The 22,766-nt window shown below is 36.7% G+C and overlaps 1 protein-coding gene across 5 annotated transcripts in view; it reads left to right on the top strand.

Annotated features, from left to right (window-relative positions):
• Positions 1 to 22,766, top strand: part of VPS8 (VPS8 subunit of CORVET complex) — a 391,603-nt gene that overhangs the window by 253,207 nt on the left and 115,630 nt on the right. For all 5 annotated transcript variants that reach the window (XM_060298321.2, XM_060298320.1, XM_030861612.2 and 2 more), the window contains 3 exons: positions 1,677 to 1,766; positions 6,796 to 6,842; positions 17,091 to 17,238. In XM_060298321.2, coding sequence (XP_060154304.1) covers positions 1,677 to 1,766; positions 6,796 to 6,842; positions 17,091 to 17,238 — 285 coding nt within the window. The remainder of the gene's footprint in view (positions 1 to 1,676; positions 1,767 to 6,795; positions 6,843 to 17,090; positions 17,239 to 22,766) is intronic.

Below are 22,766 nucleotides of genomic sequence, written 5' to 3'. Positions count from 1 at the left end.
TTTTTGTATATTGTTGGATTTTTTTTTATTTATTAGTGTTCACAATTAAGACTGATCTATAATTTTCCTTTCCTTTCTTATGTTGTTCTACTGAGTTTAGGTATCAAAATTTTGCTAGCCTTATACAGTGAGCTGAAGTAGCTTCCTTTTTTCTATTCTCTGTAAGAGATTAATTGGTATTGGAATTATTTCTTCCTTAAATGATTGCTGGGCACTTACCAGTGAAGCTATTTGGGCCTGTAGTGTTTCATATGGGAAGATTTTTGACTATTCATTCAGTTTCTTTAGTGGTTAAAAATGAATGCATGTTTTCTATTTCTTTTTTCTTTTAATTTATTTCTTTTATTTATTTCTTTTTGGCTGCATTGGTCCTTGTTGCTGCACACAGGCTTTCTCTAGTTGCGGTGAGCAGGGGCTGCCCTTTTGTTGCGGTGCGCGGGCTTCTCATTGCAGTGGCTTCTCTTGTTGCCGAACACAGGCTCTAGGCACACAGGCTTCAGTAGTTGTGGCACGCTGGCTCTAGAGCACAGGCTCCGTAGTTGTGGCGCACAGGCTTAGTTGCTCTGCGGCATGTGGGATCTTCCCGGACCAGGGCTCGAACCCATGTCCCCTGCATTGGCAGGTGGATTCTTAAGCAATGCACCACCAGGGAGGCCCTTGTTTTCTATTTCTTACATCAGTTTATTAAATTATATTTTTCTAGGAATTTATCCATTTCGACTAAATATTTAAATCTTCAACATAAATTAATTCATAATAGTTTCTTGTCTTTTTAATGCCTGAAGATCTGTAGTAATATCCCCCTTTTCATGTGATATTGATTAGTTGTGCCTTCTCTGTTTTGAGATGTATTGTATAAAAGTAGTTTGAACTACAGTAACTTGTGTCAGCTAAGTATTATTAATATGCACATACTAACACAAAATTATTAGATACATATCACAAATGTTGCCATCACAATAACTTGTCTTATTTTTATTTGACAATATAATATGTTGATCTATAGCCAGTCTTGGCATTTTAGCCATGGAACATGCAATTGAAAAGGTAGAATAGGATCACAGAAACCAAGAAGAGAGTTTCAAGAAGAAAAGGAAAGCCTGTAGTGTCTAGGAAAGTTCAGGAGAGGGCAGGTTGGAAGTCTTAGATTTGACAGAAATAGGTCTTATTAACAGTGGTCAACCTCTTAGTCTCATTTAAGACTTATGACCTGAAGTTGATTTCTTAAGACACCTCTGGTTTCAAAATCTACCAGGCATCAGAGGTAAAGTTTTAGAATTCTTAGCTAGAGAAATTACAGCTATGTTCTTTTTTTTTTCCATTTCTTTAAGTTATTACTTTAAGCTCAAGGGTAAATTCACTGGCAGAGAATTCGGGAAGCTTTTGTTCCTTCCATTCATCCTGTAGATATCATGGCCTAAATCCAGAATTTTAGTACTTTCATTTTCTAAGAATTCTGAATTACCTTTCATATCAAAATCTGATTTTTTACATGATGCTTTTCTAATTTTACTCATTTGCAATATGTCTTTAAATTGTGGCCCTTTATTGAGGTTTCCTGAAATGCAGTGCAGAAGCTCATGAAAATATTGAGATAGGTGATCATACTTCACGTCTGTGGAAATTCTATTTAACTTTAACATTGAAGATTATTTTATATTTTTCTTTCATTACAGGAGCTTGTGTCCCTGAAGCCCTGTAAAGCTGCAGAGCTGGTTGCTACTCACTTTTCTGAACAGATTGAAACAGTCATTAAAAAACTTCAGGTAAACTTCACAAAATATACTGGGAAGAAACATCTAGTGGAGAGACAATTATTGAATATCCACCTAAGAACTTTTGACTATAGTGATTTCTTCAGTTGATAGTTGTCTTTTAATAGCATTTTCTACACATTGTGTGTGTGTTTGTGTGTGTGTGTGTGTGTGTGTGTGTGTATTTGGAAGCAGTTGTGTGATAAGCTCTGAGTCTAGAAATGAGGGAGTTCATCTTTGTGCATAACAAATATTAACATCACAGAAATATTTTTGGAAATACAACCTGTAGTTACCTAGAAATCATAATCCACAGAGGGTCCTCTCCCCCCATCCCCCCACCTCTCCATATCTTTTGCTATAGTGACTGCAGCCATATTCTCTTCAGGGTTCATGTTATTTATTCAGACATTTGTCATCCTCCTACTGGGTTAATGCTGACAATTTTTTAAAATTTATTTTATTGTTTATTTATTTATTTTTGGCTGCGTTGGGTCTTTGTTGCTGCGTGCGGGCTTTCTCTAGTTGCGGCGAGCGGGGGCTACTCTTCGTTGCGGCGTGCAGGCTTCTCATTGTGGTGGCTTCTCTTGTTGCAGAGCATGGGCTCTAGGTCCATGGGCTTCAGTAGCTGTGGCACTTGGGCTCAGTAGTTGTGGCACATGGGCTTAGTTGCTCTGGGGCATGTGGGATCTTCCCAGACTAGGGCTCGAACCCATGTCCCCTGCATTGTCAGGTGGATTCTTAACCACTGTGCCACCAGGGAAGTCCCAATGCTGACTATTTAGAATTTTTCTCGGACAATCTTAGCTAGAATACAGGTATATTAATGCTGAATATTGAGATGCTCAGTTTGAAGTACTATTTAACGGACCTAGTATTTCACTTGTCACTACTGTGGCAGTGCTAGTGGTGAGTTTTGCTTATTACCATATGGCCACAAGTGATAGAGATAGGGAATAGGACAATGACAGGAACATGTAGCACAACCCAGAGTCCTCAAGTAGCAGTAATAGTAGTAGGGGTTAGGTATGCAAGAAGGAAACCAAAGCAGTGAGTGGGAGGCAGCTGACATGAGACAGAGATGTGGAATGCATTCATTTACACAGTACCATGGTGCCACTCTGTACCCCACAGTATAGTAGGCTCTGGGGGGCACAAATAAGAATACAGTCTTTTTCTTAATTTTTCCTGTGGAACAGAGAAGCACTTATATAACCACAGCACAGTGTTATAAGCTCTACACCAGACATATGTAAAAAAGTGCTGTAGGAATAAGAGGAGAGAGTGACAGACTGTGTGAGAGAAGCAGACAAGAGTTCCCACATATGCCTGAAATGGGTCTTGAATAATTGGTATCAGTCTTTTAGGCAGAGAATTGGGAAGGGCATTCTAGATAAAGGATTCTGGGTATGTAAAGACTTGATGAAGTCTGGAAGCAACATGCATATTCAGAGGATGATGTAGTAAAGACGATGTTGGAAGAAGCATCAGATTAAGCTTACAAAGGTATATTGGAGGGAAGGAGTTAAAAGTATAGAGACTGGGAAATAGACTTTTGGGGCTGATATTGAACAATCTTATATGTAATGCTAAGAAATTATGCTATATCTTCTGTGTGCTGGAGAATTACTGAAGTTTTTTAAGCAAAGGAATTATACCATTAGATTCATTTTATAGAAAATTAATTCTGTAGTATGGAGAATGGACTGGCAAAGAGAGCAGATGGAGGAGAGAACAGTTAGACCAGTTGGAAGGCAAAAGGTCTCAGCAAAAAACAGTGAGGACAGGATGAAAGCAGTGGCAGTGGAGAGGACAGGTCGAAGATACGTTTGTGAAATAAAATGTATAGGGCTTGGAAATTAGTTGAATGTGATGGGTGGAGTTAAAAATGACTCCCAGATGTAGGGTTGGTTGTCCAGCATGATGAAGTCCATTAAATCAAGATAAGGACTCATCCACTAATTCAATAAATATTTATGTACCTGCTGTGGGCCAAAACCACGATAAAGTGCTAAGGATACAAAAACATATACAGTTGACCCTTGAACAATGCGGGGGTTAGGGGTGCCAGCCCCAGTGCAGTCAAAAATCCTTGTATAACTTTTGACTTAACCAAAAGCTTAACTACTAATAGCCTACTGTTGGCTGGAAGCCTTACCAATAACAGAAACCGTCAATTAACACATGCTTTGTATGTTATATGTATTATATACTGTATTCTTAGAATACGTGAATTAGAGAAAAGAAAATATTATTAAAATCATAAGGAAGAGAAAATACATTTACAGTACTGAAGTAAACTTATCAATACTGTACATTTATGTCATCTTTTTATAAGATGAATCATCTGTCTGTCAGTACCCATATCAATATTGTCTTAAACAAAGTACTGTTATACATATTACTAACACTAGACATCAAAAATGAAAAGATGTGAAAAAGAAATTTGTATTTGTTTACAGGTATAACAATTCATACATTGATAATGAAAAAGCAAATGTTTGCTCTATGGTAGTCTAGTGTAATTGATATGATTGCTTCACAGTAGCCTAACGTATACACCAATGAGTGAATTGTTATAAAATTTTTATAGCATACAGTATTACAGTCATATTCATGATACAGTATTGGAAACATTGTTACTTTTTTAAAAAAACACATGTGATGGTGGGTTGACATGCAGTTTCTCCGATTACTAGAGAGGGGGAGAGAGAGAGGCATATTTTATATTTATTATCACTCATGCCTATGTAAGGATAGACTAGTATCTACGTATATTTTATGCATTCATGACATACCTAACTTTTTCTTAATTTTTTCACTATTGCTGGGCTATGTGGTTAGCCTGCAGGTTTTTTCAAATTGTTGCAAATCTTCCAAATTTTTTCCAATATATTTATTGAAAAAAATTCACGTGTAAGTCAGCCCACTCAGTTCAAATCTGTGCTCTTCAAGGGTCAACTGTAAATGTATCCCTGTGCTCAAGAAGACAGATAAGCCAAAAGATAATTGTAGAAGAGTTTGACTTGAATGATGATAGAGGACTGCCCAGGATCCTGAGGAAGTACATGGAGGGTCATCCAGTCCATTCTAGTGAGGGGGGTACATTTCTGCTAAAACTACTCTCAATCCACAGAGCATCTGCGCCTTTTAAAAGTCAGCAATTTTGATGAATCTTCTTGTCTATAGTGATGTTATTGTCATTTAAAATATAAGATTATCGGACTTCCCTGGTGGTCCAGTGGTTAAGACTTCTTGCTCCCAACGCAGGGGGCCCAGGTTCAATCCCTGGTCAGAGAACTAGATCCCGCATGCCGCAACTAAGAGCCCTCATGCTGCAACTAAAGATCCCGCATGTGACGATGAAGATCTTGCATGCTACAACTAAGACCTGGCACAGCCAAATAAATAAATAAATATTAAAAAACAAAACAAAACTAGATCTACATTTTTTTAAAAAAATGTAAGATTATCCATTGCAGGATTTTCTTTTTCCTACAGGCTTTAAAATATTTAGAGGTAGAGAGGCTAGGTAAATGAATATAATGTCATTCATTAGACAAATATATAAAAGCTGAAATAATTTACACACACAAAAAAGGTGGCTCTTGACCATGGACTATTTGTGGAGTCTTACACATTCCTTTTTTTTTTTTTTTTTTAAACATCTTTATTGGGGTATAAATTTACCTTTTTTTTTTTTTTTTTTTTTTTTTGCGGTGTGCGGGCCTGTCACTGATGTGGTCCCTCCCGCTGCGGAGCAGAGGATCCGGACGCGTAGATCCAGCGGCCGTGGCTCACGGGCCCATCCGCTCCGCGGCAGGTGGGATCCTCCGGAACCGGGGCACGAACCCGCGTCCCCTGCATTGGCAGGCGGACTCCCAACCACTGTGCCACCAAGGAAGCCCCTTACACATTCCTTTTAAAGAAATGAAATATTTTTTTATTGCAGAGCTTTATTGATTGTGTAAGAATCCCACACAAATTTTATGAATTACCTTCACTTTTGATGGCAAGAAATATGCCTCCGACCAATTATTTTCAGAATTCTTGAAATGAAAAATAAGCCAGAATATTAAGGTATAACCAGAAGGAAAGCCATGTAAAATAAAACAAAGTGATAGGCCAGGAAAAAGATAGAAAATCAAAGACTGATAAATATATTTAAAATGTTATATTCTAAATGACACTAATCCTTTTTGGTTTTGAGATCCCCTGCTTTTTATAGGTGAAGTAGAATGTGTCAAAAAATAAAGAAAAAAGGAAAACAAAACTATAATAATTTTTGCTTAGCTTTCTTAAGAACTTAGAAACATTATTAATATTCATATAGTATTCTAAGATTTATCTCACTTAATTCTCACCTCTGTCCTGTGCAGGAGGAAGAGAAGATATTGGTGTTCTCTTTTTCACATAAGTAAACCAAATGGCTTACGAGAGTCAGTGACTTACACAAAGTCACATAGCTAAAAAGTGGAAGAAACAGAAGCCAGATGTTTTGCATATTAGTTGCTAACCTGTTTGCCATCTCTTCTGTAGTTGATTATATTGAGGAGTTAATGAGCTTTTTTGGTACTGGTTGTTGTTTGGGCCTCAGCTTCCCACTGCACCTAGATTAACTGTCTCACAGTTGGCTGTTGTCACAAGGAGGACCAGGTGAGGCAGTGTGTACCCGTCATTGTAGCCAGAGCAGTTCAGAGCACCTGCCATTCCAAGGGTCTTCATGCTGGGAACTGTTAAGGGATTTGTCTCAATAGAGGGCCTTTTTTTTTTTTTTTTGGCAGGGGTGGGGTACCAATAACCAAGGTGTTTGAATTTCTTCTACTCTCAAAATTGAGTATGTGACAATGATTAGAATTACTGAGAGAAAATGACCTCCAAATGATTCTTTAGAATTCCTTAGATCTGTACAGAGGGCATAATGGAAGTAGTCATATGCGTGTGTGCTTTTTAAAGGGATATTCTAGAGTTATTTACCATGGCATAGTTTGAAGAATTCGTTTTAATATTTAATTGTATTTTTTATTGTTTTTCTCTTCAGAACGAGGTTTTGCTTTTCAAATTTTTGAGGAGTCTTCTTGACCCAAGGTATGTTAATAAAATTTAGTTTTTCGTAATACATAGATGAGAAATCAAAGGAAATAAATTGAGTTGAAGAAACTGGCTCATGATATCCAAATAGTATAGTCAGCTCTTGATTTTTAATATTAGCAGGAGTAATAGTTACAGAGATTATTCTAAGTACATGATTGGAAAATTGATTACATCTTGAAGGAATACTTTTGTTTTCATTTGAACATGAGCATACATGATGAGTTGTTATCAATGTAAAGAAAATAATGAAGGTGTGCCATGAGGACATGTTTCAGGAAGAATTTGATGACCATCTAGCTTCTGCTGTCTCTGGTAGCATCACTCCTTCTGATTCCTTTTTCCATGCTGTAGATTGATAGCTTTACTTTTCAAAGTAAACACCTAGTTCCCAGCCCACCTCTAAATGTATTACCTTTTATTTTATTTTATTTTTATTATTATTATTATTATTTTGCGGTACGCGGGCCTCTCACTGTTGTGGCCTCTCCCGTTGCGGAGCACAGGCTCTGGACACGCAGGCTCAGTGGCCATGGCTCATGGGCCCAGCCGCTCCGCGGCATGTGGGATCTTCCCGGACCGGGGCACGAACCCGTGTCCCCTGCATCAGCAGGCGAACTCTCAACCACTGCACCACCAGGGAAGCCCTGTATTACCTTTTAAACTTTTATTTGAATTGTTTAGTTTTAAATAACTTTCCTGGAGGTGTGAGAAGGAAAGTTTAAATGTTTTTTTAAGTGCTGCTGTAGTACTCATCAAATAAAAACTAACCCAAGGAGATGATGAAATTAGTAATGGATTTGTTAGCAAAGTAGCTCCATATGTGAGATCTTAACGTCTTCCTGTGACAACGTGGAGAACACTGGGAGCTGAGTGTAGTATTTAACATCCTCTAAGACAGTCACTCTTAACCAGAATTGTGTGTCAGAATAACCTAAGAAATTTTAAAAAATATAGTTGCCTGGCTCCCCCCACAGAATCATTGTGATATACTTCTAGAGTTAAGCATCACTGGCCTAAATGTAATATTCCAGGGTGACATAGCTTTCACATCACACATACAAATTTTTAAGTTGCATTAAAATGTACACTAGCCATTGGAAATGGTCATATACTTACTTTAGAGATAATATTATAAAAATAGAAAGTTTTGGTTATTCTAGTATTCTGTGCTATTTTTAAATACCTAAATACCAGGAGTTTTGTGGATTGTAATAATTTTTTGAAATTTCAGTCATTTAAACCTTAAGCAGGCTACGGTTCATTTAAATTTAGTCATACAGATGTGCATATGCAGATGTTGAGAAGAGCAGTCTGACTACATACCCTCCTGAACTTCAGTTCAATACCTTTTCAAAGTATCTGTGCTTTAATTCCCTGTTCTCAGAAATTACTGAAGCTAGACATCTATTTTTATTTTTATGAATCATTTGTACTTCCCTCAGATCCAGTTTGGGCCCTAGTCTACCCCTAGAATTAACTAGGAGATACCTTAGAATTAGGGTTAGGGGTAAGAGGGAAGGAAGAGAGCTGAGAGAAGGATGGGGGAGCTGGGGGTGCAGCTGAGAGAAGGGGGAGGGGGCCGAGGAGGACTGAGCTAGATGGAAGAGGAAGGAGGGCCCAGCCCTTTCTCTGGAGCCCCTGTACGTTTTTTCCCATAGCAAAATTCCTTCTGTTCCTCTTTTGCTTCCTCCAGTGTCAGATCCATTCTCTTAGGACCTGACTCCTCTTCCCCTAGGATAATTTATTTTAACCAAGTCCTTGTTCTCCATCCATCCTACCTGGAGAGACTCAGGCTGGAAGGACAGAGAAGCGCATCTTTGAACTCGACCTTTTCTCACATGTAACAAAGTACAGAAGACAATGGTGACCAAATCTTAATTTTTTTAATTAAGAAAAAGTATTAGGTAATATAAATATCAATATAGTCATTTGCTTTGATATTGAATTTAGTTAAACTTCACAGTAATAAAAATGGCAAATCACAAGAGTATCAGAGGTCTTCCATGGAAAGTCTTGCTCTGTTATTACCTATACCTAGATTGTAAATATGTTATAGGTAAGATCCTTTAGAAGTACTATGAAAGTTGTTTTGTTCACTAGCGAACCACGAATAATTTTACATTTACTAGGTGTATTTTATCTCCCTAAACTAACTCCAACCCAGGATAATTAACTCTAAGTTAACTTGTCACCCATTATTCCTTTCTGTCATATCAGTTCAGCTGCAAGGCCCTCTCTCACCTACTTCAGAGAGAAGCAGTGCACCCACAGTCCTGACTCTTCCCTCTCTCCCAAAAGCAATATGACCCGGAATGTCCTCGCTCTTGACAACAGCTAAATGGCCAGCTCTGCTTTAGCCTAGAGAAATGAAGAGTTGACAGAGATTCTCCCCTTGACCAAACTTTCGTCAGCCTCATCTGAGCCCTCTGCTCCACTAGGTCTGACCTTGGGCTTCCATCTCTGTTTTTGTAGAGTCTGTTTTTAGCAAGAATCCTGCTAAGTCAGTTTAGCTAGAATCCTCACCCTCAATATGTGATCAGCCTTGATATCTGTCCAAATTTCACACACACACACACACACACACACACACACACACACACACACACACACACACACACACACACACACACACACACACACACACACACACACACACACACACACACACACACACACACACACACACACACACACACACACACCCCCAGGTAATATGTGATCATCCTGGCCTGCCTTCAGCAAGAATTCTGTTAGGTCAGTTTTTCAAAGAATTATCCTACCCTCCTAGTAATTCTCCATCCATTGACTGCCCCACTCCCACCCCATGGCTATAATCTCTACTTTTTCTTGTTGTATTTGAGTTGAGCCCAGTCTCTCTCCTTTACTGCAATACCCCATTGTAGTGTTCCCTATCATGAGAGTCCGAATAAATTCTGCTTTACTGTTTTAACAAGCATCATGGATAAGTTTTTCTTTAACAGAACCTTGAATTAACAAGACAGATAACTTGAGCTCCACCTTTAAAAAGAGCACTCTTTCAAATTGATCCACCATATCCAGGATGCCAAAAATCTAGTAGTGTTCCGCTTTGAGAGTCCCAGTCCAGAATCCATCATATTGAATTGGCCAAAAAGTTTGTTCGGGTTTTTCCGTAAGATGTTATGGAAAAACCCTAACGAACTTTTTGGCCAACCCAATACTTTATCCTCTTATTTTATGTCTTATATAGGAGGCAGGCGTCCATTAAGATTATGCTGTAAATTTATTTTAAATTTGATGTTTGGCATTTCAATACAATCATTTTTATATAAACAGTATTTTAAATGATGGTGTCCCAGACTAACCCATAAAAGCCTGTTTGACCCACAATGTAAATAAATAATACCAGTGAGGGGAGGGGAAATTTTTTTTTTCTTCTACCCTTCTGTGTCCTAGACAGATTGAGAAGAGAAAAGCATACAAATTTATTGAGTGTTTCACGTGACCCGGGAGTCTTCATAAGGAAATGAAGACCTGAAGACGTACTTAAACCTGAGCGTTTTGTGCTAGGTTTGATGAAGGGTAGAAAGTCATAGGCAAATGTGATGGGACTGAAGGATATGAGCTAAGGATGATAAACTGGGGGAGACTTAGCAAGACGCGTTTGTTTGGATTCCTCTGAGTGTCCCTCCATTTTCAGAGATGAGGATGCGCCTCTCCTCCAGAAAGAGAGTACCTTTCCTAAGATGGTCTTATGATCTGCTTCACAGGAGAAGGGGAAGGGCAGAGAGTCCTTCCTGCACCTGACATTTCTCAAATTCCTTGAGCTTAAAATATTCAATATGCTAACATACCATATTTTGGGGAAGCATGTCCTGAACCCCATCACTAATAATACGTACATTGAATTCTGGATTGAGGGGGAGAGCAAGGTTAAGAAGGTTGAGTTCAGAGGAGGTAAGGAGGAGGTGCTTCTTGAGCCTGCCTTAGACAAAGTTTTGAATTATAGAAAGTTTGTCTTTGATGCCCTTTGAACTCTGCCTCCTTCCACTCTGTCCTCTTCTTTCAAGGGTTGCAGGGTGCACACACTTCTTTAAGCTCTACACTTTATAAGCACACTCGGATATATAGTATTATGCCTAGGTAGATTTTTTAAATCTAGAATTACCTTCTTCTATGCCCCAATCAAAACAATCACAACTAATTGCTAATTGCTTGTCAATGTGACACTTTTACAGTGGGAGTGTACAATTAACATATGAATACAATGAAGTATACACAATGATGAAAACACCCTTTTCCAATACGAGTTGACCTCAAGGGTAAGAAGAAAGGTTGTGTGGACTAGATTACATTAAGTCTCTGAATGATTTCCCATCACACTTTAGCCTTTGTAAATGAGTACGCCTGTTAACTAATCTCAAGTAAAGGATTAGAGTCTTTCCAGGTACTGGGAAAACTGAAGTGGGAAACTAGGGGAGTATAGAAAAAGGTATTTAGGGACAAAAGAATATCAAGAATAGATAGACTGGTACTGCCTAGCAGTTTTCCCTGGCAGACAACTTCAGACTATTTTTGCCTTTGATTCTTCCCTTTCTGTTCTTCTTAAGCAATAGGATTTTTTTTTTAACTTCCAGTTTTTTCCTTTCATGAAGCTCCTATAGCAGCATTCTAGAGAGTAGAGAAAATGAAAGAAAGTTATTTTGAGATGGTGACTGCTTATATATATGTGTCATAGCAGAAAATTGCTTTTTTTTGCTCTTGCCCCAAAACCCTGAGTTAGTAGGATCCTCATTCCTCTGTGTGTGTGTGTGTGTGTGTGTGTGTGTGTGTGTAGTTTATGCACATTTGATTTAACATTTATATGTATTTATTGAGTTGTTTCTAAAGGAGTGACTTATTTTGTCAACAGCATGTTTTAGGGAACTAATAATCTAGTTGAATTCTCATGTGTATTTCTCTGTTTTCTTTATCCAATTTCTTTAAGTTACCTTTGCTCTGTAAATAATGTCCTCTATAGAATTAATTGACCTACAAAGATATTGGTGGCATTTGTATGTAGAAAGATTAGATAGTTTTGAAGGGAGGGAGGTTAATCCTCCAGAAACAAATTATTTGCCTGAATTGAGGCCAACAGCCTGGGAGAAAGGGTTTGCATCCTCTTCCAATTCCCTTCTTTGGGACAACTGCTACATAAAGCCCTACCCCACGCCTGCTCCCTGTGTGCATTCCTGCTGGCCAAGATTTCTCACAGGACTTCTCCTGATATACTTACATCCAGATGCAGGTCCTTTGTGCAGTGGGGATGCTTGAAGGATAATACTAAAGGACACTGATGGTTTTTGTGGGGCTATGAGCTTCATAAGGAATAAGGAGAATGTGCAAGTGTATTTACAGTCACAATATTTTCCTCAGTACAATTTTCTTGGTAATGTCCGTTTAGCCTTTGTTAACAATGTCCTGGAGGCCTCTGAAATATATGGTATGATTTTCTTGCAGGAAAAAAACATAAAACGTTGTACTGTATTTCTAAGTCTTTAATCAAAATAAAGTAAAAATTGAACATTGCTAAGGAAATGAGTATCTTTGCCAAGGAGCAAAACATAGATTATGGAAATGGTTATACATTGGATTTAAATTGAATCTGTCACTGTTTCTGTGGATAATTCTGAAAGGATATTTTAAGATGTTGACACAGTGTTGAAATAGCATATTTCAAAGTTAAAAAAAATAGAACATTATATATATTCATGAACTTTGACATATAAAAATGCATTCCTACCTCAGTGAGTGCCGTCTGCTTGGCCAGGCTCACCACCAGATATCGTTATCTTTGTTAGTATTTTTGCCAGCAGCTCAAATTCAACCTTCTAAATCCTAACACATCATCATCTACTAATCTTCTTTTAGGTAAATGGGTGGATGGATAGATAGTTTACATGCATTTATATCTTTATTCCTTAATTTAATAATTCTTTATAATGAGATTGCTATCTGCTAAGCAATGTGTGAGAGGTTGAAATGGTTCAAAATTATACTCAGAATTATACTCAAAATTATACTCAGTCTAAACCTGTTCCTCCTACTTTATTTTCTCTCTTAGCAAATGGCTGTATCCACCCATTTATTTTATTTAAAAATTTACTGAGTAACTATGGCATACTAAGCACTGTGACAGGCATGGGAGATAAAATGGTGAATAAGGTGGGACCCTGCCTTCAGAGGCAATTGCAGTGTAAGTGTCTTAAATAAAATCCTTGGTGTGATGATGAATTTTTAACTTTCCTTTACCAACTCCACTGCACCTTCTCAGCCATGCGACACAGAACCAGTCAGTCATCACAATGTACCTCTTGTATATCTCTTACATGTGAGTCCTTCTCTTGTCCACCCCCTCCGCCCTGGTTCAGGCCCTCAGTATCTCTCTTCTGGTCTTTTTTGCTGGTCTCCTAACCAGCCTTCTTAATTCTTCTACTTCCATTTTCAAATAGGCAAATAATGATAGTGTTCCCTTTCACCTTCTCAAAGTTCTTTTAGTTTCCATTATCCAGGGTAAAATCTGAACTCCTTATGGTGTAAAAGACCCTTCTTGATCTTATTCAGGCATATTGGTTCAGCTTAATTTTCTTCCATCCTGCCATTTCTCTTTTCCCCTTTATTCCTCAGTAGTGCTGAACTTTTTGTTCATGGGATACACTACACAGGGTTGTTTTGCCCACCCTTTGAATATGTGTTCCTCCCTTTTCTTCCACTTTGTTTTCTTTCTTTTCATAGTTTTATCTATATGTATTAAGAGCGCTAAGGTTGTACATGTGCTTTGATCCGGTGATTCCATTTTGGAAAATATATTTTAAGGAAATACCATAAGAAAAAGGTAGTTAATATTGAAATATCCGTATTAACATTTATATAGTGAAAAAACTGTTTTAAAAAGTAGATGGGGGAGATAGCTATATAAATGGTAAGGTATATGAACATAATTAAATACCAAATTGGCAAACATGGCAATGTGAATGTTTAAATAATGCTAAACTGGAAAAACACATAACATTAAATGGTATGCACACATACTGTTTGTGTGTATGATTGAATGATAATCAGATGGTGTGGTTAGATGTAGGTAACTTAATGCTCACCATATTCTTTGCCCCCACTAATTGCTTAGTTAATAATAGAAATTTAGATTGATACGTTAATAATAAAAATGAGAGCAATTGTTAGGAGTTTGGAATGGTCTGCTCTTTGCTTTTAGAATTTCTGAAACAATGAAAACTGGCATGTGAGTGCTACAAACTAAAGTTTCAAAAACTTTGCTTCATTGATATTTAAAGAAATCTTTCCAAATACCCATATTTTTCTATTTACAATGAAAAGGACACATATTAAGGTACTTTGTGGCTTTTACAAAATCCTACCCTTTCTTCTGTTCTGTTTATACAATTTTTTATTCATCACCCTTGTTTTTTGTTTCTTTTTGTTTGTTTCCTACTATTTTTATGCCTCCTCTGACTTTAACTGAGTGTTTTGTATATGATTCCATTTTTTGTCTCTCTTAGTATATTAATTATACTTCTTTTAAAAAACTTTTTCTAGTGGTTGACTTTCCATTTTTCGATTGGGCTGTTTGTTCTTTTGTTGTTGAGTTGTATGAGCTGTTTGTATATTTTGGGAATTAAGCCCTTGTCGGTTCCATCCTTCACAAATATTTTCTCCCATTCTGTAGGTTTTCTTTTCCTTTTGTTTATGGTTTCCTTTGCTGTGCAAAAGCTTGTAAGTTTGATTAGGTCCCATTTGTTTATTTTTGCTTTTATTTCTATTGCCTTGGGAGACTGACCTAAGAAAACATTGGTGCAATATATGTCAGGGAATGTTTTGTCTATGATCTCTTCTAGGAGTTTTATGGTGTCTCGTCTTGTATTTAAGTCTTTAAGCTATTTTGAGCTTATTTTTGTGCATGGCATGAGGGTATGTTTTGACTTCTTTGATTCACATGCAGCTGTTCAACTTTCCCAGCACCACTTGCTGAAGAGACTGTCTTTTTCACATTTTATTTTTTGGCCTCCTTTGTTGAACATTAATTGACCAGAGGTGTGTGGGTTTATTTCTGGGGGTCTCTATTCTGTTCCATTGATCTGTATGTCTGTTTTTGTGCCAATACCACACTGTTTTGATTACTGAAGCTTTGTAGTATTATCTGAAGTCTGGGAGGGTTATGCCTCCTCAGGATTGCCTTGGCAATTCTGAATCTTTTATGGTTCCATATAAATTTTAGATTTATTTGTTCTAGTTTTGTGAAAAATGTCATGGGTAATTTGATAGGGATCACATTAAATCTGTAGATTGCTTTGGGTAGTATTGCCATTTTAACAGTACTGATTCTTCCAATCCAAGAGCATGGAATATCTTTCCATTTCTTTGAATCATCTTTAATTTCCTTTATTAATGTTTTGTAGTTCTCAGCATGTAAGTCTTTCACCTCCTTGATGGGGTTTATTCCTGAATATTTTATTTATTTATGATGCAATTTTAAAAGGTATTAATTTTTACATTCACTTTATGCTGTTCCATTGTTAGTGTAAACACATGCAACCGATTTCTGTATGTTAATCTTGTATCCTGCTATGTTGCTGAATTCATTTATCAGTTCTAGTATTTGTTGTGTGGAGTCTTTAGGGTTTTCTATATATAGTAGAAAACTATGTCATCTGCATACAGTGACAGTTTTACCTCTTCCCTACCAATTTGAATACCTTTTATTTCTTTTTCTTGTGTGATTGCTGTGGCTAGGACTTCCAGTACTATGTTGAAGAGATGTGGTGAGAGTGGGCATCCTTGCTCCAGATTTTAATGGGAAGGCTTTCACCTTTTCACTGTTGAATATTATATTGGCTGTGGGTTTGTCATAAATAGCTTTTATTATGTTGAGATATGTTCCCTCTATACCCATTTCGTAAGGGTTTTTATCATGAATGGCTGTTGAATTTTGTCAAATGCTTTTTCTGTATCTATTAAGATGATCATGTGGTTTTTGTTGATGTGGTGTATCACATTGATGATTTGCATGTGTTGAACCATCCTTGGGACCCTGGGATGAGTCCAACTTGGTCATGGTGTATGACCTTTTTTATGTGTTGTTGGATTCGGTTTGCTAATGTTTGTTGAGTTTTTGCATCTATATTCACCAAAGATATTGGCCTTTAATTTTCTTTTTTGGTAGTATCTTTGTCTGGTTTTGGTATCAGGGTGATGGTGGCTTCATAGAATGTCTTTGGGAGTATTCCTTCCTCTTCAGTCTTTTGGAAGAGTTTGAGAAGGATCGGTATATGTTCTTCTTTGTACATTTGGTAGAATTTCCCAGTGAAGCCATCTGGTCCTGGACTTTTGTTTGTAGGGAGTTTTTGTAGCAATTTTTTGTATGTTACTAATGCTGTTCCAGTTCTTTATATAAGGAGCTTTAGTTGAGAAATTCTGAAGAGAAGATAGGACTCCCAGAAGAAACTGACTTCTTTTGAAGGTAGAGAGAAGATGATTCTTATATCTCCAATGAACTGCAGTTGATTTTTCTAAATAGTTCCAGTAGTGTCCACCATGGTAAAACGAATACTCCCACAGCTTTTGTGTAGGCATTATGAATAGTGGGCTTTGTGAGTGCCTGGCATACAAGGCAAATGAACCATAAATTTTGTATAACCTACTATTCATCCACTTATTTGTTTTAACAACAACCAAATAATTAGCCCTTGCTACATGGAAGACACTGTTGTAGGCTTTAAGAATTCATTAGTGAGAAGGTACTGGTGCCTACCCTCACAGAATTTGTAGTCTTTTAGAGAAGATAGATAATTGAAGAAGTAATTACAACATGATGTGATTGGTGCTATAAGGGAAGTTTAGTAGGGACAGTTGTTGAGACTAGAAGATGGCTTATTATGTATAGTTACTCATGGATCAAATTGTTTAAACTAAATTGAGTCATCTTTGCTTCTTTTAGAGCAACAGTACAACTTCAGGTATGATTTAGAGGAGCCTCCACTGAATATCATTTCCTTAATTATTCAATGTAAATTGAGAAATATTGTGATTTAGAATGTTTCTGATGTAGTGTATAATTCACCTTAATAACCTAAGTAACATTAAGACTTTTAATTCATGATTTTACTTGATCAAAAGGTAGTCTTGGTTTTAAGGTAACATACTTTTTACCTGTAGCTTTAATTATGGTATGATTAAATAATGCTACTGTCTTGCCTTTTCTGTTTTCAGGGAAGGTATTCATGTAAATCAAGAATTGCTGCAGATATCTCCTTGTATTACAGAGCAGTTCATTGAGCTGTTGTGTCAGTTCAGCCCAAACCAGGTTATAGAGACACTGCAAGTCCTTGAGTGCTACCGCCTAGAAGAAACTATTCAGGTAAGACCAGTAATGTAGAGAAGGCAAGAGTAAACTTTTCTTTATTGCTCACCATTTTACAGATGAACACAGGGAGATTCATACATTAAATCAGTTGGCTAAGTTTATACCTAGTAAGTGCTAGCACCAGAGATGGAACCCAGATAGTTTGACTCCATCGTTCATGCTCTGCATTGCTGTGTTATTGCCTCTCTGTTTGTTCTAGTAGAGTCAGAAACAACACATGTCCATCATTGTTGTTCATCAAGTTTCACAGGCATTCTAGCCAACAGGGTAAACATAGAAAAAGGAATACAGTAAAAATATTAAGAGAGAAAAACTAAGCTCTACTTGCAGGCACTGATGGTTAGATAGTCCTGTTGTGCCATGTGACTTACAAGGCTAGAAGGCAATTACACAGTCATTGCCTTGATTCTCTTTCCTTGTTTTCTCCTGTTTCCAAATTGAAATGAGTGTGTGTGTGTGTGTGTGTGTGTGTGTGTATGCACATATGTACATATGTATACATACACACATATTCTAATTTACCATGAGGCTAGTATGTTCCCTGTTTAAAATTTGTTTTTAAGCTACCTTTATATTGTTGCTATCAATACTCATGAAACAGTAACCCGTATTTCTGCATCCATGTCCTAAACTGCCCACACAATTAAAATTTTTTAAATTATAAAATATTTCAAAAAACATAGAAATTTGCAAAATGGGTACATATATTCCCACCAACCCAACTTTATAGATGTTAATGTTTTGCCATACTGGCTTCAGATCTTTGTTGTTTGTTTTAGAAATAAAGCATCCTTTATCTGTCATGTCTCACCTGAGGTTACTGCCAACCTGAAGATGGGAAGTTTATCCTTCCCATCCGTTTTAAAAATTTTTCCTGTATATGAATTTACCTATATAACACAAGGTACAGTTCTGTATGTTTTTAAAATTTGTATTAATGGTATCATACAGTAACATCCTATTGCAAATTGCTTTTTTATTAATTTTTTATCTTTCAGTTTTTAATACATATAGCTCTAGTTCATTCATTTTAATGATCATATAATAGTCCCTTGAATGACTGTGCCGCAGTTTATATATTTTCCTATTCACAGACATTCAGAGTGTTTCCAGTCTTTTGCCATTATAAACAATGCTACTTTGGACATCTTTGTACATGCCTTCTTTGTGCCCATCTGAGATTTCTCTAAATAGTATGCCTGGAAGTGGAATTCTTTAGACAATACAGTAGCTTAATTCTGTTCATATTGCCAAGTTGATTTCTTATTTGTTTCCAGTCTCATCAGTATTTGAAATTTGCTGTTTTTCCACATCCTTGCTGATTTCTAGTATTTTTAGACTTCTTAATTTTTGCCAGTGTGATGATTATCATTGCTTACTCATAACATTGCATATCTTTCCATATCTTTAATGGCACTTTGGGTTTTCTTTTCTCTGAATTATCCATTCATGTCATTTGCCCAGTTTCCTATTGAGGTTTTGCCCTTCTGTTAGTGATTTCTAGAAGTTCTTTCTAATTTCTGGATCTCTAGTCCTTTGCTGATTTTATATGTTGGAGATGCCTTCTTCCAGTCTATCATGGCATGTCTTTTAACTTGGTTTTTAGTGACTTCTATTTTAATTTATCAGTCTTTTCCTTTAACGTTAAAATTTTGTGTGTGTGACTTTTATTTCCTTTCCTAATTTAATGGCATTAAGGATATCCTCTTATATGAGTTTTATAGTTTGGCTTTTTTCATTTAGGCTTTTAATCCATCTGGAATTTATTTTTGTAAACAGATCAAGAGAGGGATTTATATTTTTTTTCCATGTGGATGGCTAATGGTCCATGTGGCATTTTCTTGTCCTTTCTTCACTTATTTATAATGCCATACTGCTGTACACCAAACTCCCAAATATACGTAAATCTTTTTGTGAATTCTGTTCTATTCTTTTGGTCATTTGTCTTTCCCTATACCCATGGCACATATTTTAATTAACACAGCTTTAAAATAAGCTTTATTATTTGGAAGAAGAGTCTTCCCTCCTCATTCTTTTTCTTTAAAATTCTTTGGCTACTCTTGGCCTCGTACTATTTCGCATAAAATTAGGAATCACATTGTCACATTCTTCTAAAAATAACATATTCTTCTGGGATTTTGATGAAAACTACATTGAATTTATAGATTAATTCAGGGAGGATTGACATCTTATGGTCTTCACATTCAGGAACATGGTTGTCTTTTTGAAATGCCTTTTACCCACTTTGGTGAGGTTTTATAACTAAAGTTATAAAATATAATATTTTACATAAGGCTCTTGCACATTTTCCTCAATTTGTTCTTAGATACTTTTTGTTAACATAAAAGGAAATTAAAAAAAAATTTTTTATTGGAATATAGTTGATTTCAATGTTGTGTTAGTTTCATATGTACAGCAAAGTAATTCAGTTATACATATACATGTATTCATTCTTTTTTAGATTCTTTTCTCATATAGGTTATTAATATCACAGAATATTGAGTAGAGTTCCCTGTGTCATACAGTAGGCCCTTGTTGGTTATCTGTTTTATGTACGGTAGTGTGTATGTGTTAATCCCAAGCTCCTGATTTATCCCCCCGCACGCCCCCACGTTTCCCCTTTGGTAACCATAAGTTTGTTTTCGAAGTCTGTGAGTCTGTTTCTGTTTTGTAAATAAGTTCATTTGTATCATTTTTTAATTAGACTCCACATATGAGTGACATCATATGATATTTGTCTTTCTCTGTTTGACTTACTTCACTTAGTATGATAATCTCTAGGTCGACCCATGTTTCTACAAATGGCAGTATTTCATTCTTTTTTATGACTCAGTAATATTCCATTGTATATATGTATCACATCTTCTTTATCCATTCCTCTATTGATGGACATTTAGATTGCTTCCATGTCTTGGCTATTGTAAATAGCTCTGCAACGAACATTGGGGTGCATGTATCTTTTTAGATTATGGTTTTCTCAGGATATATGGCCAGAAGTGGGATTGCTGGATTATATGGTAGTTCTATTTTTGGTTCTGTAAGGAACTTCCATACTGTTGTCCATAGCAGTTGTACCAATTTACATTCTCACCAACAGTGTAGGAGGGTTCCCTTTTCTCCACACCCTCTCCAGCATTTATTGTTTGTAGACTTTTTGATGATGGCCATTCTGAGCTATGTGAGGTGATACCTCATTGTAGTTTTGAGTTGCATTTCTCTGATAATTAGTGATGTTGAGCATCTTTTCATGAGCTTTTTTGGACATCTGTGTGTCTTCTTTGGAGAAATCTCTGTTTCGATCTTCTGCCCATTTTTTGATTGGGTTGTTTGTTTTTTTGACATAGAGCCGCATGAGCTGTTTGTAGGTTTTGGAGATTAATCCTTTGTCAGTCACTTTGTTTGCAAATATTTTCTCTCATTCTGTGGGTTGTCTTTTTGTTTTGTTTATGGTTTCCTTTGCTGTGCAGAAGCTTTTAAGTTTAATTAGGTCCCGTTTGTTTATTTTTGTTTTCATTTCCATCGCTCTAGGAGACGGAACCAAAAAAATATTGCTAAGATTTATGTCAAAGAGTGTTCTGCCTATGTTTTCCCCTAAGAGTTTTATAGTGTCTGGTCTTACATTTAGGTCTTTGATCCACTTTGAGTTTATTTTTGTGTATGGTGTTAGAGAATGTTCTAATTTCATTCTTTTACATGTAGCTGTCCAGTTTTCTCAGCATCACTTCCTGAAGAGACTGTCTTTTGTCCATTGTATAGTCTAGCCTCCTTTGTTGTAGATTAATTGACCATATGTGCATGGGTTTATTTCTGGGCTTTCTATCCTGTTCCATTGATCTACCATACTGTTTTGATTTCTGTTGTTTTGTACTGTAGTCTGAAGTCAGGGAGTCTGATTCCTCCAGCTTCGTTTTTCTTTCTCAGTATTGCTTTGGCTCTTTGGGGTCTTTTGTGTTTCCATATAAATTTTATAATTTTTTGTTCTAGTTCTGTGAAAAATGCCATTGGTAATTTGAAGGATTGCATTAAATATGTAGATTGTCTTGGGTAGTATAGTCATTTTGACAATATTGATTCTTTCAATCCAAGAACATGATATATCTTTCCAACTGTTTGTGTCATCTTTGATTTCTTTCATCAGCATCTTATAGTTTTCAGAGTATAGGTCTCTGACTCCTTAGGTAGGTTTATTCCTAGTTATTTTATTCTTTTTGATGTGATGGTAAATGAGATTCTTTCCTTTATTTCTCTTTCTGATCTTTCATTGTTATGTATAAGAATGAAAAAGATTTCTGTGTATTAATTTTGTATCCTGCAACTTAACCAAATTCATTGATACATTCTAATAGTTTTCTGGTAGCATCTTTAGGATTTTCTATGGATAGTATCATTTCATCTGCAAACAGTGATGGTCTTATTTCTTCTTTTCTGATTTGGATTCTTTTTATTTCTTTTTTCTTCTCTGATTGCTGTGGCTAGGACTTCCAAAACTTGTTGAATAGAAGTGTTGACAGTGGTTATCCTTGCCTTGTTCCTGATCTTAGAGGGAATGCTTTCAGCTTTTCACCATTGAGAATGATGTTAGCTGTGTGGTTTTCATGTATGTCCTTTATTATGTTGAGATAAGTTCCCTCTATGCCCACTTTCTAGAGAGTTTTTTTTATCATAAATGGGTGTTGAATTTTGTCAAAAGTTTTCTCTGCACCTATTGAGATGACATATGGTTATTTATTTATTTTTGGCTATGTTGGGTCTTCGTTGCTGTGCCGTGGGCTTTCTCTAGTTGTGGTGAGTGGGGGCTACTCTTGGTTGCGGTGCGCGAGCTTCTCATTGTGGTGGCTTCTCTTATTGTGGAGCATGCTAGGTGCATGGGCTTCAGTAGTTGTGGCACGCGGGCTTAGCTGCTCCATGGCATGTGGGATCTTCCTGGACCGGGGCTCGAACCCATGTCCTCTGCATTGGCAGGCGGATTCTTAACCACTGCACCACCAGGGAAGTCCCGATCATATGGTTTTTATTCTTCAGTTTGTTAATGTGGTGTATCACATTGATTAATTTGTGGATACTGAAGAATCCTTGCATCCCTGGGATAAATCCCACTTGATCATAGTGTATGATCCTTTTAATGTATTGTTGGATTCAGTTTGCTAGTATTTTCTTGAGTATTTTTATGTCTATATTCCTCAGTGGTATTGGCCTGTAATTTTTTTTTTTGTGGTACCTTTGTCTGGTTTTGGTATCAGGGTGATGGGGGCCTCATGGAATGAGCTTGGGAATGTTCCTTCCTCTGCAGTATTTTGGAAGAGTTTCAGAAGGATAGGTGTTAATTCTTCTCTAAATGTTTGATGGAATTCACCTGTGGAGCCACTGGGACCTGGACTTCAGTTTGTTGGAAGTTTTTAAATCACTGTTTCCATTTCAGTACTTGTGATTTGTCTGTTCATATTATCTATTTCTTCCTGGTTCAGTCTTGGATGGTTGTATCTTTCTAAGAATTTGTCCATTTCTTCTAGGTTATACATTTT

Source organism: Globicephala melas, chromosome 4, assembly GCF_963455315.2.
Source record: "Globicephala melas chromosome 4, mGloMel1.2, whole genome shotgun sequence".
NCBI lineage: Eukaryota > Metazoa > Chordata > Mammalia > Artiodactyla > Delphinidae > Globicephala > Globicephala melas.
Note: the sequence above shows the minus strand (reverse complement) of the source record. Positions and strands in the feature narration are given on the sequence as shown.